This window comes from Gopherus flavomarginatus, chromosome 2, assembly GCF_025201925.1.
Source record: "Gopherus flavomarginatus isolate rGopFla2 chromosome 2, rGopFla2.mat.asm, whole genome shotgun sequence".
In the NCBI taxonomy this organism is placed as follows: Eukaryota; Metazoa; Chordata; order Testudines; family Testudinidae; genus Gopherus; species Gopherus flavomarginatus.
The window spans coordinates 192413301-192432239 of record NC_066618.1 but is presented as its reverse complement, the minus strand read 5'-3'; the positions used below and the strand labels follow the sequence as shown (position 1 = coordinate 192432239).

General features: G+C 42.1%; 2 protein-coding genes across 6 annotated transcripts in view; one reads left to right on the top strand and one right to left on the bottom strand.

Annotated features, from left to right (window-relative positions):
* The window catches only part of CARMIL1 (capping protein regulator and myosin 1 linker 1), a 280248-nt gene that overhangs the window by 23349 nt on the left and 237960 nt on the right, over positions 1 to 18939 (bottom strand). For 3 of the 5 annotated variants that reach the window (XM_050941772.1, XM_050941775.1, XM_050941777.1), the window contains exons 30-34: positions 17252 to 17269; positions 10728 to 10794; positions 10220 to 10416; positions 5205 to 5311; positions 3169 to 3598 (exon numbers count right to left, since the gene is read on the bottom strand). In XM_050941772.1, the coding sequence (XP_050797729.1) occupies positions 3169 to 3598; positions 5205 to 5311; positions 10220 to 10416; positions 10728 to 10794; positions 17252 to 17269 (819 nt within the window). The remainder of the gene's footprint in view (positions 1 to 3168; positions 3599 to 5204; positions 5312 to 10219; positions 10417 to 10727; positions 10795 to 17251; positions 17270 to 18939) is intronic. The other 2 variants (XM_050941773.1, XM_050941776.1) reach the window with 1 other exon arrangement.
* The window catches only part of LOC127045612 (uncharacterized), a 251489-nt gene that overhangs the window by 36173 nt on the left and 196377 nt on the right, over positions 1 to 18939 (top strand). The gene's annotated exons all lie outside the window — the stretch shown is intronic.

The following is an 18939-nucleotide window of genomic DNA, read 5'->3' as shown; positions in this document are numbered from 1 at the left end:
GGAAATGTAGCACTTGCACCTGAGAATGCAAGAATTCTAATAAAAACCTTGATAAATAAACAGGGCTGTTAAGGAGCTTGGTTGCCTGCATATCTTGCTAAAATGTATTTAAAATATTCAGTTCTGCAAACACTAGATGGAGCTAGATGATCTTTATATCTGGAGAAAATCTGGAAAAAACACAGATTCCACCTCATTTATCTTGTGGTATTAGTGCCAATTCACACATCAAAATTCACAGCAAAAGAAAACAAAAAAGCTTTTGCCATCTTTTCATCTACTGTGCACCTGCTCATCATTTGTAACTGTAATAAGACTGTAGAAGGTCATGAATGAAGTAGTAAATTCCTTATGGCTTTGTTTTTACTTAGGACAGATCTGAATTTAAAAAACCATCTGTATCTTTAAGAAAAATTTAATTCACTAACATCAGAATCCTGAGAAATCTGAAAACTTTAAGGGAACTGGTGATTCATCATTTAAGTTATGAATAAAAATGAAAGACAGAATTCTCCCATAACAAAACTAGTAGAGATCTCCTGGATTACTCTGAGTATTCAACTTTTGGTCAAAATGAAAACAAAGCTATTATATATTTCAACCCTGCATGATGTACATGAACATTAACCTTCTGAACTTTAACCATTCCTTTTTTGTGCAACACAGTACAAAGACTTATTAATCTTAAACAAAGAGAACTGAATTTTTTTTTTGTGAAGAAATCCTATTTTAATTTAGCTTTCTGACCACCACTTTAAAAAAAACATTGTCAGATCAAAAATGGCCCAACGGGTTATGTCTACACTGCAGTTAGACACTTGTGTCCATCCTATGCCAGCTGACTCAGGCTCGCAGGACTCTGGCTAAGGGGTTGTTTAAATTACAGTGTGGACTTCAAGTTTGTGGGCTGCTGCCTGGGCTCTAGGTGGAAAGGTCCCAGAGCTCCAGGAAGTTTACACTGCAAAGAGACAGTCTGGAGCCCAACCCCTGGAAGTCCAACTCAGCTGGCAGAGGTTTTTATTTGCAATGTAGACATACAAAATGTAAAGGTGGGTAAAACCCTAGCTTTTACAAAAATCTAAGACCAATAAGTTTCAGCATTTATTTTTGTTTGAAAATTCCAATGTAAATATTCCCTCCTACTCCACAACGTCTCCCTGCAGTATTTACACCATTGGGCAAGTGAATGGAAACTAGAAATTAATTACAAACAAACTGAGTAGTCTATTTTCTTTTCCAAGCTGAAAGAAATACAAAGAGTAAAGAAGCAGCACAGTTGAAAGTAAATAAAAATGTTAGTACAAAAGGTGATGACCTACTCTTTGTTCAACTTTTCAACCAATGCCACCTGTGTTAACCCACTGACACAAGAAGTGCTGTTACCTAATAATTTTTCAAAAAATTACAACATGCTGGTATTCCACGACTACAATCTTTAGATTATAAAACCACTGAAGCAAGGATTCTGTTTTCAACAGCACCAAGCACATTGTTGAATTGAACAATTAACTAATAGCACTGTGGGTTATGAAAGGTTAAAGGCCAGAATGTGATACTCTGACTCACATTCTATAGTATCTTACTCCTCAACAGTGGTGGCTCTAGGCACCAGCACTCCAAGCACGTGCCTGGGGCAGCAAGCCATGGAGGGCGCCCTGCCGGTCCCTGTGAGGGTGGCAGTCAGGCTGCCTTCGGCGGCTTGCCTGAGGGAGGTCTGCCGGTCCCACGGCTTCAGCAGCAGGTATACCGAAGCCGTGGGACCAGTGGAACTCCTGCAGGCAAGCTGCCGAATCCACAGGACCGGGGACCTCCTGCAGGCAAGCCGCCAAAGGCTGCCTGACTGCTGTGTTTGGGATGGCAAAAATGCTAGAGCTGCCCCTGCTCCTCAAACAATCCCTCAGAAATCAATGGAACTGGTCACAGTACAGTAAACCCTTATATAATGCACATGTATACAGTGCATTTTGACATAATGCAGTTTTCCTTTACTGCCCCATTTTTATGTTGCACGCACTATTCTTATAGTGTGTGCGCGCTCATGGGAGGGAGTTTGGGCGCAGGAGGGTGCTTCGGGTGCTGGATCCAGAGGGCGCTCATCTCAGTTGGGTCCCCATGCCTGACGTTCCTGGCAGATGTGGAGGCGTGGCCAGGCAGCTCTGCATGCTGCCTTTGCCCACAGGTGCCGCCCCCACAGTCAGCGCTCGCAGAGGGATGGGGGCAGCACACGGATCCTCCTAGCTGCGCATACGCCAGGAACAGTAGGTGAGGAGAGCTGCTTGTAGGGAGGTGCCCAAGGTGAATGCCCCCTGGATCCAGCACCCCCAGCTTCCTCCCGTGCCCCAACCTTCTGCCTTGAGCACCCTCCAACATGTACAACTTTGTGATGTTTGGGAACTTAACCCTATTTTTCCCATTCAGTCTTCAGTTCATATAACATGTTTTTATATTACACATGGTTTTCTAGGAACGTAACTACTGTGTTATATAAAGGTTTACTGTACTACTCAATAAGGAGTCAGGATGGCAGGCTCTGGCCCTAGATGGGAAAGGAAATTTCTTTTGTAAAAAAAAAAAAAAAAAGAAGAGAGATTTTTAGCCTGAGTGCTCCTTTAATAGCCTTTGGCTATTAGTGCTATAAGAATGCCTACAGATTAATACAGAATGTCCTCATCTGACAGGCTAAGAAGAGTGTTCAATGTATTATAGTTTAAATCCTAAGAAGAAAGGAAGTTTTAAAACTATTGCGCTCAGTGACAATGGGACATACTTATAGGAAGGTTACATATTCAGCTATATAAAGACATTACTGGCTAACTCGTAAACTCACTCCTGACTGTAGGAAACAATCCTGCATAGGCAGGGGATAGGGACTAACTGATCTTTCCCAGCTTTAATTCTATGATACAGATTTCGTTTATGTGCCAGTGAGTCACCCGTGACATGTAACATATGTGACCTGAAGAAGAGCTCTGTGTGAGCGCAAACGCTTATCTTTCTCACCAACAGAAATTGGTCCAATAAAAGTTCTCAGCCACTTTGTCTTTCTAATATAACATAGCTGATATGTTAAATGTTAACCTCTTACCCTTGTGTGCCTTTATGGGGAGCAGTTGTTTCCTACTTTTCATTAACTAGAGTCACCACAAATCAAAAATAAGTCACCCTCACCTTCTGTGAAGAAGCTGCTCTCCTTTCCTGCTTGGCTTTCATTTCTGCTAGGAGTCCACTGCCCATCACTTGCACCCCATACCTACGCCCTCCCTGTGGGCTGCCTTTGTTATCACCCCTCTCCGCTCTTGCAACATCCTCTGGTTGTATCTCCTCTAGAGAGTCTGGTGTTTTTAGTTCCTCAGCTCGCTCTGTGCTGCCATTCTGTTCAGCTGATTTTAGCTCCTTCTTAGTAGTGTCCACAGCTGGACTTTTGACAGCACCCTTGGGTGACGAGGGCTCTTCTGCCACCAATACAGTCTGAGGACGTTCAGATTTGGATCGAGATTTGATTAAGTTGAGAAACCCACTTTTCCGAGAATCTCTTTTTTTCCTTTCATCACCCACTTCACTGGACTCATTGGTGTCTGAACGTTTCATTGACGATCTCCTAATAAAATAGACACACAGATAAATATTCATATGTTTTTTGTTTTTTTCCTGGAAAACTACCTGTTTTTAATAGTTTCAAAGATTTCTCTTGGGCAAAGCTAACCGTTTGCATCATCAGGAAGTTGCTCTGTGCCCAGTTATTATCCACTGCTTATAAATTAGAGATTAGTTACTATGATTGATGCTATTGGCCAAACTCCATTAAAGTCACTAAGAACTGTAGGGCTAGCATTACTCATTGTGCCACAGAGGCAGGTCAGCCACTAAGGACACATATTTCATTCATTTATTTTTAGGGGTATCTCTGGCCTTGACTACTCCTACCCCTAAACTGCAAGTCACACCAGAGTGGCTCTAATTCAGTCATTCCTCCAAGCATAATTTCAGTGTGTCTGCTCTTTTAAGGATATCCTCACCCCCAACGAATAGCTTGTAGCTACGGCATCATGACGCAGGTACTGGACAAAACACAGCTTTTGGGGAGCTGCCCCTTTTAGAACTCCAGAACTCTGCACCAACAACCAATGCAGTTCTGATCAGCCATGCTCCCAAACCTACCCACTTCACTGCTTTTCTGGGAGAATGGTACTTCCGTTGGCAACATATGCTTGCCCTGAAAAACTGTAAAATACTGATATGTTGCTGCCCTCCATAAAACGAAATCACTGGTAACACAAGAAAACTTGAAAGGTATACATAATTTGTAAAAAATCCCATAATTACTGCAGATAGCATTTTTCAAAACATTTCTTTTTTTAGCTAACATGATTTCACAGTTACTTCTTGGATGTCATGTATGGTTTCGTATTTGCAATCGTGAATTACTGCCATCTGCTTGTCATTTTTTATACTTATCATTCACACTTAATTTTAACACTTCCTTTCCCTCTCTCCTCCAGTCATTTACCAATTTACACTTACTATTTACTTAAACATTTTACTTTTATTTACTTAATGTCAAATATAGCAAATAATAGGTCATTTTAGGTAGTCTCGAACTAGCTTTTGTTTGTACATTCACGCTAAAGAAATCAGAGCATCTTACTGTTGGCTCTATAAAATATCCATCTAGTTTACACCCTTGTAGGCTGGATTTCTTGCTATGTGAGATGTAGAAGGCAGACCTTTCAGACTGAGTCATATACATAAACATAGAACATTGGGTAAAGCAAGTGTTTAATTTATATGCATCAATAAACATAAATCACTTACCCATGTCTTAAGTAAACACACATTAAAAATTCAGGGCCAGAGTCTGAGCCACTGTGAACTGGTATAGCTCCAGTGATGTCATAAGAAGTGATGTCATTGAAGGGTATGAAGAAGTCAGTGGAGCTATGCTAACATACATCAGATGATAATCTGGTTCATAGTGTAAATTAAAAGCAATTTATTTCAAAGTAACCTTTTTTAAATGAGTAATCAAATTCACTGATATACTGGGCTATTATGATATAGCCTGGTTTTGACAGTAGCTATGCAAATTGGAGACCTGAACATTAGAAAAAGATGTCAAATACAATGTATTAACTATAAATATTCTACCCTCACAAACTATCAGTAAGAAAGCATGGTCTTTGACTCATTAGAGGATTTGAACTTACTTTGAATCCATTTTTGTCACTTTCTTGGTGAAAAATTCATCCACACCTTCATCCACCCTACCCATGAGGCCATTCTGTTCTCCTTCCTGAGGTGTTGCCCAACACACCTGATAAAACAAATGTAACATAAGCAACACAGCATGGCAGTAAGAAATCTCACTTTTCAAAGATGCTGTAAGGCACAAGGATAAATATGAAATTAAAGAATAGAGTTATCTTAACAGTGGTTATGGAAATGTATAAGTTGTAAAGAAAGGCCCCGACTAACAAAGAGAAGGCAGGCCTTGAAAATAATAAATTATAAGACCTCAAGGAATGAAGAAGTGAGGATGTCTGGTTCAAAAGATTAACTAATGAGATACGGGCAAGTTTCTAAAAAGAAGGCCTCTGATCAATACAGGTGATTGCAGATGGTCTTAAGAGAACCAGTCTTAGAATGAGCCAACCTGGCTCTTCCCAATCCATACACCAGAATTAAAACCTTTGTGAGCTCAAGTGCAACAGAAAAAACTGAGACAGCAAGAAGGAGAGGAGGAAAGGCCTTGGGAAGAAAGGAGGTTGTAAATCTCCCCTGAATTAAGGCTGGATATAAGGGTGAACTGTCTCCAATTGGTTTTTAGCTCAAGTCAGTCACTGGCAATGACATCACTTGTTTGTTCAAAGGTATGAAAAAGTAAAACTCTTAAAGGGTTCATTGCTAATACCTGCCTGACCATGTTGAAAGCCAACCAATGTGGATCTAAGCACCCCTGGGTTTAGCTCATTTGTAAATATCCTGATCAAAAACGTACACGTTTTGTTAGTGTTTGGATGTAGTAAGTTGCTTTTCAGGCATGTTTAGAGCAATTGTACAGATATCATTTGGCCTTTGGATTTAATAAAGACATTTATGGTTAAATTAGTGTCTGGTGGTTTCCCACATGAATAATTTCACATATTATTAATAATTCCAACAAGGCCAAAGCTCAAATGCCTTTAAATGGTATAAAAAGAGCAGCTATTTAGTATTCAAGCACACTTTTTTGTTAGCAGTTTTTCAAAATGGAACTCCTGATTTGTGTATTTACTGTAGATACCGGCAGAGACAGAATCTTTGTCAGCTGTGGTTCACCTGGTTTAGAGGGAGGTGTGAGTTCTAGTGGTCTGAACACAAAATTAGGAGCCAGAACTCTAGTGTACTAATTATGCCTCTAACAGACTGCCTCCGTGGCCCTAGGCAAGGCACTTTAGGCCAAAACTTCCAAACTGAGTGCTAGATTTAGGTGACTAACATTAGGCACCCAGCACTGACTTTCATTGAGAGCTGAGGTTTAACTCTCCTTTGTGCCTTTGAAAAGCAGACCTTAAAGCCAAAGACAAAAGACAAAGATTATCCAACCTGGGTGACTCTCTCACTGGAGTATTGTACAGATCAGTTAATGTTTGTACACTTCTCTGAAGATGAAACACACTAAATATTATGGGAGGGATTCTCTCCCTGGCCTGGCCTCTATATGCTGCTCTTCCCTAATCCCTTTTTGCTGCCAAAGTTCCATATCCAGGAGAGGGAGAATCCCCCCAATTTAAACACTGCATAAAGCCTCTTTAGATGGCTCTAAAGACGACCCTGCAACAGCCCCAGTATAGGGTGTGTTCTTGGCAGTGTCACCACCCACAAGGCAATGCGAGGAAGTGGTCTCCCGAGGAGGTCTAAATTACATCAGGGAATGCTCCGGCCCCCAAATCTGGAAAATATAAAAGGTGGCACAAAGCCACCTTAGCCCCTGTGCACCTGAGATCCAGGTTCTGTGCTTCTAAGGGGCCAGGACAGATTCTCCTCTTATCAGTATGAGAGAACAATTACTGTTAATATCAAACCCTTCCTTATTAAGACAAATAAGACAGCAGCCTGAATATGAACTAATGTACTCATATGTACATGAAACTTTCTGGTTGCTGAGTCATGTGATGAGTTTATTGTTCATCTTATTAGATTACAAAGACAGTAACTAGAGCACTTATATACCTCTGCTGTGGCACTGTATTCCTCAGTTGAAAATATAAGTCTTTTTGGTAAAATTGCATTGTTTCCACTTAAAACAGAATGTGTTCTTTTTTAATAAAGGAAGCATCTTTTTCTGAGTAGCATAGTGATGACTGCTCTTTTTCCGAGAATAATTTGTCTAACTGGAAATGTCAGAATGCATGCAACGATACATACACTGACATCTGTTTTTGGACAACATCAATTTTTGTCGTCTCTGGATGGAAACATTTACCTCATCAGTCAAAAAAATCTTGATACTGACTTCAAGACAAGTCAGAATCCATTTAATGTTGGCACTGAAGCTCTCCAGAGAATAAGAACAAATATTTAAGTATCAAAGCCAACAGCGTTTCCTGAAGGAGGCAGGGATGCAGCATTCTAAAAGAGAGGTAATTAATATGGGGGGCTGAATCTATCTGACACTGAATCTGTCTGGTAAACTGCCAGCAGAAGACGCACACGAAACCCCCCAAAACCACAAGCCTGCAGGTGTGCACTGACAAAGACAGTCAAGTGCTCAAAACAGCTCGTTATATGGCAACAAAAGTCATGGCAGAGGTAAACATAAACAGAGGCAGAGGATTTAGCAGGGAAATTAGAGGGCAATTATTGGGCCAAGACCAAGACCAGAACTGCCCACCTAGGGAGGGGAAATGAAAAAGGATTTCGATGCTCACTTCTCAGGATGTGGGGGAGGGAACGAGTGTGGTACTGCTGTGCTTCTGCAGGGTGTATTTGAGCTTCTGCTACAATAAACGCACAACTGTAACTGAAGACTCCAGTCTCCATGTATTCCTGTGTGTCCATTGGTCATGTCTGAAGACATAGGATACTGTAATTGCATGTCCATCTGTTGTGTCTGAAGGCATGCCCCAACAACTAAAATTCCACTGAATACACAGACTGGATCACTAACAATGAACAAACCACAGGGCCACCATCAAAATAACCAAGGCACAGAATGATTTTACGGATGCATACTATAATGCCAGTTATTGTTCAGTACTGCAATAATACATTGACTTCTGCATATTTTATACTTCACACATCTAATGCTGAGAAAATTGCATCCAATATGTAAAGTATGTTCAGCAGAGAAAGTGGTCTTAGACTTGTTGGCTTGTCCTTTGTTAGCACCTATAACTACAATGCCTCAGAAGAACTTGAGAGAAAAGAAGTTTTTGTGAAAAAAAATTAGCATTCTCACTCTTTCAGGTAAGGGGGAGGGACTGCTTACACACACGAGGCTTCATATTTTTCTAGTAAAACCAGGGAAACGCAGACCTGACACTCCTGATATAACTGGGATAATCAAGCAGGAAACGGAAAACCACGCTTTTCTTTAAGAACACCTGAAAGGTGTGATGTGTCCCTCTCCACCCTCCAATAAACAGTATAAAATAATAAATAATGGCAACAAAGCATCCCCTCCTCTTTTGCTGGTCACCTTGAGTTTTTGAAAGAAAGAAAAAACAAATGCCTTGTCATCCAAATGTAGTCACTGTTCCCAGAAATACTGTATTAACATAAGGAATAACACTTTCTTGTTCTTCATATACAGTGATCAAATACAAGACTATCTATGCTGTGTTTCACATTTCCATGCTAGGTAACACTGCACTAAAAAACCCCAATCCATCCTTCTCCCCTTCCCCCCTGACTAGACAGCAGGGTCCTCCAATTCTGAAAACATATGACTGTATGGAAGCAGAAGATAACGGAACTTGACTCTGCCTGGAAATAGTGTCTGTGCTTTGTTTTCCATAAAAGCAGGTATATTCTCAGTACCAGATGACCTCAATTACCCGGATGTCACAGGACACATTAAATAAGTTGAGATGACTGGCGGAAGTTTAGCAAGTGGGAGAATATGACTCAGTTTAGTATGACAGATTTGGAAAAACAAGGCTGTAGTATACTACAGTCGAAGGGCCAGCTCCTTGGCCAGCTAAGTCTCTGTCCCCTCTGTCAGTGCAAAAGAGAGGGCAAGCTGGCTTAAAAAAGATCCAAACAGCTGGCTGGGGTTTCTTTTGGCACAGGGGAACTCCTGAGTGGCATAAAACTCTACACTATCCACTCTTGGCCCTTCCCAGCATAGAGAGTATTGGCCACAATGATTTCTGCTTTGGCAATTCCAGACCAGTGGAAGGGTCTCTAGGAGCCTGATACCAGCTAGTATAATTTGGAGCAGCAATGAGGCGGCTCCAAGTTGCAGCAGGGGCCAAATTGCCCCATGGGCTGCCTCTTGAATAAAGGGTGCTGACAAGTGGTATAACATCATCTCTACTCTCCTCAAGGATCTAGCTGTACAGCTTTAGATGCAGAGTCTGTCTGTAGAGGCACATGCCGGAGAAAAAGCAGAACGGGGATTGTTTACTGAGCAAAAAGACCCACAGAGACCCCATGTGTGTGTGTAACTGTGCTCCACAGGAGCTCTATCTGCAGCAATGAAGTAGGTTTTATTTTTAGGTGCAGGCAATGCCACAGAGTGTGATCTGTTGTTATTCAGATCCACTGGCTCAACCTCTGTCTCAAGTACGGGGTCACAAGTGGCTGCAGAGGTTATGCAATGGTTCTACTGAGAGCTGCTGGAGACAGGAATACATGCCAGTTTATTCAGGCTTTGTGCAGAAAAAGAAGGATTTCAGTGTCACCAAGTCTCACGATATTTAGTGTTTTTCCTGGAGTAATGTGATTATGTGAGAATCTCAGCTTTCACTTAAAAATCAAAATAAGATTTTATCCCTCATGTTACAGAGAAAAGTTTGAAAAGGTAACCTGAGTGCACCCTGAAAGCTGAAAAAAAACAGAGGCAAAGAAAAAATATATATTTAAATTTTAAGATTTTAAAGACAATCTGATAATTGGGGGAGGGTGGGGGGCTGACATGCTTTTTGAGTGCTTGGGGATGGCAACAGTGGGATTTAGTCTTTATTGTAAGAAACAGCCAAGTACTTAGATCCTCAGCAATCTTTTAATTGTCACTCACTGATGCTTGGCTGGGCTGTTGTTTTTTATTCCTTTTAGGTCTTAATTTTGTAAAGTGCTCCAGTTTTCTCCCTTCCTCGGATGGCAGCTCTGACATGAATCCAGAAGTTCGTTTATCTGGTCTGCTGGAAAGGACTGGAGGGTCTTCTATATGGATAGGTACTTCTTCCAGTGCTTTATCCAAGTCAAATTCCATTTCTAAGAGCAATCAAAACCTTAAATGAGGACTTGATACAGTATTTTAAACAGAAAATAATGGCATCATTTGCCTTAGGGCGGTAGCACGTTTGTGAAAAAGGTGGACTATACCTAATAAACGTTTATTTCTGAAAAGTCTCACCACAGAACCTTAAAAAAACAAAATAAGTTCGTTGGACCACAAACTGCAATCCACGGTGAGAGTCTTCTGCATCTTCAAATACAGGAACACTTTTCTCACCTTCTGAATGTAAGGAAGTGGTTTTAGTAAATTATAAGGAAAAAAAGGAAAAGAAACGAAACTCACTTACCAAAAGCCCTAGATACAGGCCGGAGCATTCTACTGTGGATGCTTTTCCTTTTAGACTTAGGAGTCATCTAAACATAAAATAAAATAAAATAAAGAGCTGCTTATTTGGATAGAAGAAATAGTTCAGAGTAATTCTTACCTTTAAAACCAACAAATCAGTTCATAAGGCATGTTTGCCTTGCAAATACAGAGAGGAACAGATTTTTTTTCTTCCTAAATACTTTAAAAAAAAAAATCTGACATTTCACTGATATGAGCTGATTGTACACCAATGAGGCAGGGCTAGAACTGAGTCTAAAACATTCAACTGATTTCAAGCTTGAAATATAAGTATCACTGAACTTTACAAACATTAATAAAGTGATCCTCGGCACAAGTGAGGCAACTTTATCTCAGTTTTACATTTGGGGAAAGTGAAGTACAAGGAGTTAACTGAGTTGCCCACTACTCCACGTAAGTCTGTGGCAAAGCCAGAAATAGATCCCAGTTGTCCTGACTTCTGTTGCAACCACAAAACCATGCTCTCAGTTCATTTATCAATGATACCTTATTGAAACCAATCAAAAAATGTAGGAATATAGGTCTTTTGTCACCACCCTAAGGTTCTCCATGTCCCTTACTACCACAACACAGTGCATCTTTTAAAGCCAATTTCACTTCCTTGTCAGCCAGATGAATTGCTGAGTGTACTGCAGTTTTTTGTTTAATTTGTTAAGAGCAATTATTTTTCCCTGATAGCTAAATGCACTTTTGACATTCAGTTGCTTAATTACTACTCTGGATTATACATAGGTTTGGCAGAATTCAATTTTTGTTTTTCTAGTTTCAATGATTAATGTTGATTTTTATTTGTAACTGTTTTTATTGTTACAGTTGCTGGAAACAGGATTGTTGTAGGGCCGGGGTTAAGGCTGCACTGAAAGCAAGGCTGCAAGGGGCTCCCAGAACTGACAGGGGCTGCTGCATGGCTGAGGGGCCCAAGACACTGGGGCACAAGATGCAGGAGAAGCTGCATTCCTGGCCCCGCAGAGCAGAGACCCCCAGCCAAGACTGCGAGGACGATGACTAGCCCTATCCATGGAGTGCTGCTGAACAGTTTCGGCCCAGGAATGGCTCCCATACTCCTGACTGATAAGGAAGCATGGCTGTGAGAGTGGGGATGTAGAGGAGACCCCCCGCTAAGACTATGAGGAGAACAATGAGCACCCTGCAGCAGGGAGTAGGGGGCACCCGCAGCTGAATGTCTCCTGCTTAGGGATGGAGCCAATCAGAAGTATGGTGGCCTCCTTGACAGCCAGGGACTTGTTCTCCTCACAGCTCTGGCCAGGGGTCTCTGCTCAGCCCTGACAGGACTGAAGCCTGCAGAGATTGGGTGTCACTGGCCCAGCAGCAACAGTACAGGGTGCTCTCTCCAACCCTGCTGGTCACAAACCCACTTCTTCATTCACCATCCAGGAGCGTGGAAGACATCCCTGGGCAGGAGCCATTCAGCACTGGAGTGGACTCCCAGGGACTTGACCTCCTTGTAGCCCTTGCCAGGCATCTCTGCTCCACTGGGCCAGGATCACAGCCTTCCCCACACCCACCGGGATTAGGTGTCACCTGCCCTGCGGCACCACAGGGAGCCCTCTGCAGCCATGGACCTGCTCTCTCTCTCTCTCACTCCAGTGACAGCAGGACTGCAGAGGTCTCCCTGTGTTGCTGCAGGGCTGGTGATACCTGATCCTGGCAGGTGCAGGGGGGTAGGGAGAGGCTGCACTCTTACCAATTATATATTTTTCCTGTTGATTTCAGTGTGTCAGGAAATTGAATCCTGCCAAGCCCAGTTACGGATTCCTCAAGAATATGTAGTACTATTAGAAGATATAATTCTGGGACTTCTTTAAAAAGTGGAAACCTGCTTTTATCAGCTCTCTCTCTGGCAATGTCATGATTTCCACATGTATGGGTTATAGTCACAGAATATAAATTCAAATATTTATTTATTGAATGTATACATTATTATTAGATGACTTCTTCACTCCTGGATTAAAGAAAATGTTGTGTTAAGGAAACAACTACCAGGCTTAACACTTCACGTTGTTCTTTGAAAGAAAGCACATTTATTTTGCTCTATGAAGTATCCTGAAAGTTCATATGGTAAAAAAGGCTTTTTGCAATAGATAAGGCATGTATCAGCAATTCTGAGCCTCTCATGTAATTTAATGTGGATAAAGAAGCTAAACTATAAAGTGTGCTTATCTTCTGAGAAGTCACTCTAAAAAAATGACGTCTTACTCACAAATCTGTTTCCACTGAGTCACATCTGCTTGCTTTAGTGGCATGCATATATTTCCATTTACTTTTTACTCCTGGAACAGTAGAATATCTACACAGCTGAGAGTGCGTCAGCAAGCTGGATTCTATTCTGGCTCATGCACAATCAACAGAATCGTTAATCAAGTTCTAGCTTCAGAAATCTTCAGATGATGCTTGAGCCAGAGAGGGTGTACCTAGGCACCAAGACTTTAGAATGAATTTGCAACATGGATGGTTTAATTTTTAAAAAGAGTTTTCTAGCTTTTTATTTATAGGAAATTTAGTGAAAAATATAATTAGATAAAATAAGGACAATTCAAATGATTTATAGATGTCTGCATGCAATATATATGCACACACATACTTCAGTTGTCTGCATTAGTATTTCCATCTGAATGACTGTAACTTTGTACTATTCAGACCTGGACAAAATTATGATAGATTTTCATATTAGCATTAAGTGGTTTACCTACCTCCACTAGATCAAAAAATAAAAGGAGAGGCCAGACTATATAGTAGTCTGATTGTATCTTTTGAGCAATAGAGATGCTTTTCCACTATTATATAAAGTATTGTCTGAAGCCAACGTGCCTTTACGTGGCAGGGAGTTTCCAATTCCAGAGAATGTCATATTTGACACACATCAATAAATAATATAGTTTCATGAGCAACCGGGAAGAAGTCATCAGCAACACCTTTTCCCTTGTCATCTGAGCACATTTAGCATTTAAGTCATGGAGTAACAATAAACGTGAAACCCCAGAGTGCTGTTTTATTTCTGACATTTTTCAGACTATAGCTGCACTTCAAACTGAAAAGTGCTTCCGTAATGCACCATAATACAGATCAAGTGGAAAGAACAAGCCAGGAGCTCAGATACTACAGTGACGAGCACTATAAAATGGCTATCAATAAAATAAATACAATTTTTATATCAAGATTCATTAGCCAGACACAGGCTCCATCAGCAGCTTGATGGAACTGTACAGAACTGCTCAGCTAAACATGTAGTAGACAAGAGTGAATGCAATTAGTGGACCAATGGACATCCCCACAGTCAGACACCAGAACAGCTGCTTGTCCAGAATCTGAGTGACAAGCAACATCTGCGTCCAATCCTGAAATGCTAAAAGGCATTTCAACTCTAATTACGAGAAGCTGAAGCCAGTTTAGCACTGAGTGGGGTCAGCAATTAGATCACTATTCCTAGTTCCTGGTTGTATTTGCAATTGCAGCCTATTCCTCACGATAATGCATCTGTGTGTATTTTGGTCCGATTGCTATTCTTTGTGGTGATGTAATTGGAAATCAGATCCACAAAACTGATGAGTTCATGTACTGAAGATCAGAAACAGTGACAAAAAAATACATTGGTGGGGGATTATTTAGCCTCTCATCAACTGACATTTGCATTCACGAGGAACGACAGACACTATTTCAGTTTGAACAAGCGTTCTTGGAATTACAGTTGGGCTCTACAAGAGCTGCATTGGCACTAGAATGACAAATCGGGGCACCGCTACAAAGCTGCATAGGACAAGCACTGATATTCTTGCACTGATGTTCCCAGCCAGGCACTGGATGTCAACTTCACCGAGATGCCATTGGAAGGGGAGACTATGACCGACGATCACTCTCAGGCTGGTGATCATGTGTCCATCTGTGGACATGAATCACCACTAAAAGTTCTTTGTCAGCTAAGCAGGACCGACCAATCGCAGTGTTGCCAGAGCTGGAGGTGGAAGGGACACCATGAGGAGTGGCTATATATACAATTTTATTTGAAAACTTTTAAAGTTGTCTAAACCATTTACATTTTGTACAAGTAACAAGATGGGCATCTTACCAAGTGACCTTTTTGGATCACATGTGCGGCAAAATGGGTCAAAGCGTTGTTTTAAACATGCCAGTGTGCTCTTTTTAGAGGCTATTGTAAGACGTAAGCTCAGTCAGTGTGCGGTATCCTCTGGCAGCCCAGGATGTTTCATTACTACTGAGGACATGTGAACTTCCGGATCGTGAACTCTCCCCCAGCCTGAGACGAGGGCTTGCATCCGATTTCCTACAGTAACCAGAGGCTGTTCAGACTTCCCTGTGGTCAGGCCTCTTCTACCTTCTCTCAACAATTCTCCGCCTCTGGCCATGCAAACAGAGGAGTGACTCAGTTCTTCTGCCTCCTGTTACAATCCTGGCTTTTACAGCCAAATTTGGGGGCTTGTAGCAGGGTGGACCACTGCTCCAGCCCTGAAAGGGTTAAAACAGCCCTGGATAAGGGCTGGGGCTGGAGAAAGCAGCCTTTTAGGCTGGGCTGATTGGGGGAAGTGGTGGCAGCTGGGGCCACGCCCCAAACTGAGCAACAGGCCCTTATATAAGGCAGAGAAGCCAGGAGCACAAACAGTCTCCCTTTGCCTGTAGAGGAAGAAGGGCCTGGCTGCAGGGAGCTAGTACTGGGGGTTGCAAGGTGCAGCCCAGGGATAGGCCAAGGCAGCAGGTCCAAACCCTCCTTGTCAGTGATGAGTTGGCTGATACTGCAGTCTGCCCCAGGGTGTGGGGCTAGACAATGACTGGCAGTAGCCATACACTGAGGCAAGGAGGGAATAGAGGGCGGGGGTTTCCTAGGGAGGGGAGACCCTGAGAACAAGGGGTCACTGCCAGGGGACAGCACCCTATGTAAAAGGGCACTGGGTCCAGGGAGGGACACGGGGCCAGTAGCTGGAAAGGCGGATCACCGGCCTGCAGAGGGCGCTCTGGACACTGGACTGAGCTAATTCCTGAGGATGACCAGTAGGAAGAGCCGCAGGGGTGAGTCCGCCCTGTTACAGGGCTGCAGTGAGTGACATTTTCCCCGCAGATTTTACTCGAATGGGCCAACACACTGAGCTTTTTCTGGCTCTTTCCACCCTCACCCACTCTTTCAAGTATGGTGCAGGTGGCCGAATGGAACAGACAAAAGGCTAAGGGCCGCTCTGTCTATAAGGAGACCCGTGTAGAAGCCACTCAGAGAGCTTTGCTACACATACTCCCAAGTCCACAAACCCTTGCTTCGCCAGGGAAAGGGGCTCAGAATCTAGAGAGCATGTTGAGGTCTCTGTGTCCACCCACACCAGTTATTTCCCCCACAGAGGTGCCCCCATACAAGTAGGTCAGCTCTCTTCAGTAGCAGGAACCCAACAAACTAAACCATGCTCACTGATTAATGACTCTTTAATGGGAGGGTCAGATATTCCCATGAAGCTCCCCTGGTCCAATCTGCCTCTGAACTCCCAAGTCCCATGCCATTTTCTTAAGTAACTGAGTCACTTTACCAGATCCTTTGCCTTCTGACTCAAATTCTTCCCCTTCTGGAATCTCCTGGGGCTATTCCCCTACATTTCCTCTCCAATTATATAACTAAATGTGGAGGAATGCTGGGGCTTGGGGAAAAAACAACTAGAACCACATATAAACAGTCGGGGCACTTTCCTAGGTTTTAGAAAACAATGTGTGGTAAGCAGCAGAATGTTTTATCTTTATAAAACAGTTATAGAACAACTAATGTAACTCCCAATCAGAATACAGCACTTTCCACATTCCCCCCATCCCTCCAAGAGTTTTCAAATTTGATCTGGTTTCACCCACAGAAGAGCAGTGATTTGCCCTCTCTTCCTTCATGCCCATTTTACTTTTCAAAAACTTATTTAAAAAACCCACAAAACACCAATATACACATTTTTCACTTGTGAAAAAGCAGAGAAAGTGACAGTGTAGGAAATTAATTGTGAGACCAGCATTCATAAACTAGGTACTATTCAACATGACAAAGAAAAACAATCCAGCCAAAACATGACGACCTAACGGGTCTCTTCAATCTCAAATTTCTATGACTGGAAAATCTCAATTTCTGCTCACTGTAAGATGATATTTCATTAAGATGGACTTGGTTTCAATACAAAACTGAATAAACAGAGTTTTCTTGAGCAGTAATGTTTTTGTTTGTACCGCTTTCATCAGCACTCTGCTTCATTTAGTCTTAAAGTCCAAGGCTGTTTTAAATTCATCAGATGTTATGTTATCTCAACCTTCTTGTAAAACCTAATCTCATCTCTAAATTGCTGCATATTTCATTCAGTAACTGAAGATGGATGACACTACAATCTCCCAGGAGACTAGGAAGGCAGCACAGAAGCAAATGGAGCACAGAAACATAAACAAGTAGGCCAGAAAAAGCAGAGCTAAAAAAATACTTACACTTGTACAGCAGAGAGTCTCCATGCAGCAAAAAAAAGAAAGAAAAACAGAATATGAATGGTGGGAAGACAAAGCAACAGCAGATCCCAGGGAGGGAGGCAAACTAAAAGTCACCAAAAGTAAAGAAAACAAAAAGTAAAGCTGAAACACTTACAAGTCTTAGCAGGAAAGGTGATTTTCAAGAATGAGATAAAAACCCTTCACACTGAGAGAGGCATGGCAATAGCTTTCTCTTCTCCATATTTGGATGGGATATTTAACCAGGGATGTGGTCTCTGGCTAAATTAAGACCTGTAATTTTTAACCAGTGCAGCTCCCACCATGGTAGCAACATCTGCACTCTGTCTATGCTCAGGCTTCCCCTGTTGCTACTACTAGCGGAGTTTTAGTCATGGCAAACTGAAAATCTGATTTTTCCTCGTGTGAACAAGGCTTCCAAATTAAAGCCTTTAGCTTTATCACAGAGAGCATCAGGGCAAAGAAAACACACAGATTCCCTTAAAAGAATGCCATGGGATATCATGACTACCGCATGAATTGGATTTAAATGAGGGAAAGCTGCGCAGAGTCACCCTCACACTCTCATCCAAGCCTGTCTGAATCCAGTGGCACGACACTGTTGACATGTTTGGAGACAAGTTTGGATGTAGCGGATGGTCGTCAGATCCTACTGCACTCAAATTTATGGCCTAGGCTGTCCATACAGCTCTTGCCACCCACTTTCACAGCTGGGGAGAGGAGCATATCTGCTTGGCCGCCTGGTCCACCAGAGAGGACTTTCTAGAGGGAGCCAGGAGTAGCTGTCCACTCTGGCCAACAGTCACAGGGAGTACTATCTACCCTTACTTACGGTAGCAGGCGTAGCCCGACCTGTCTTGAAAAGCTTGGACCACACTTAGTCTGGAACCTCACCTCAGACCTGTTTGTCAAGGGTGGCCCTACCAGGTGTACAAGATTCTAGTCGATGTAGTTCTGAGGGTCATTGGGACAGACAAGCCTCTCCATCACAACAAGATAACAGTCCAAGGAGAGGATGGGATGTAAATTAGGTTCACCCTAGTTTTAAATACGGACACTGACATGCAGAGTAGAGATCCAGAGGTAACATAGTTCCATAAGAGAGGTTAGAGTAAAGAAAAAGCTTACATTTAATATCACCAATGTCTTCTATTTTCACAAGAACTTCTGCTGTAATAAAGTCCCACAAATATTCTCATCTTCTTCAGACTGAAAAGTTAATACCTTTGGGTATCCTGTTTAACTGTACTGTGATGAGTATTGCTTTTTAATGGTTATTATGCTGTCCTTTAGCTTGCCAAGAAAAGGCCAGCCCTGGAACAGAACGCTGTATTCTTAGCAATGCGAAGTTCATTGTTTAGGTTTTCAAGGGACAGAAAAGGCAATAATATTATTTTTCTTTGTGTTTTTATATTTTCTGCAGTAATGATCCTCTTGTCAGGCAGTTAATTTCCTTGAAGTTACCATCAACTACATGTCTCAAAGACAGAAGTGCTTCTGAAGGACAAGAACAAAATCCTCACTAAGCACCATGTCTCATCTCCTCGCTTGACTCAGAAATCCCATTCGACTGCAGTGCATGCAGTCTTAGTTTTATTCTCAGATGAATTCTTCTCCAATATTTGTCCGGGCAAACCTGCCTGTTATGATGGCTGCAACACTGGTTTTGT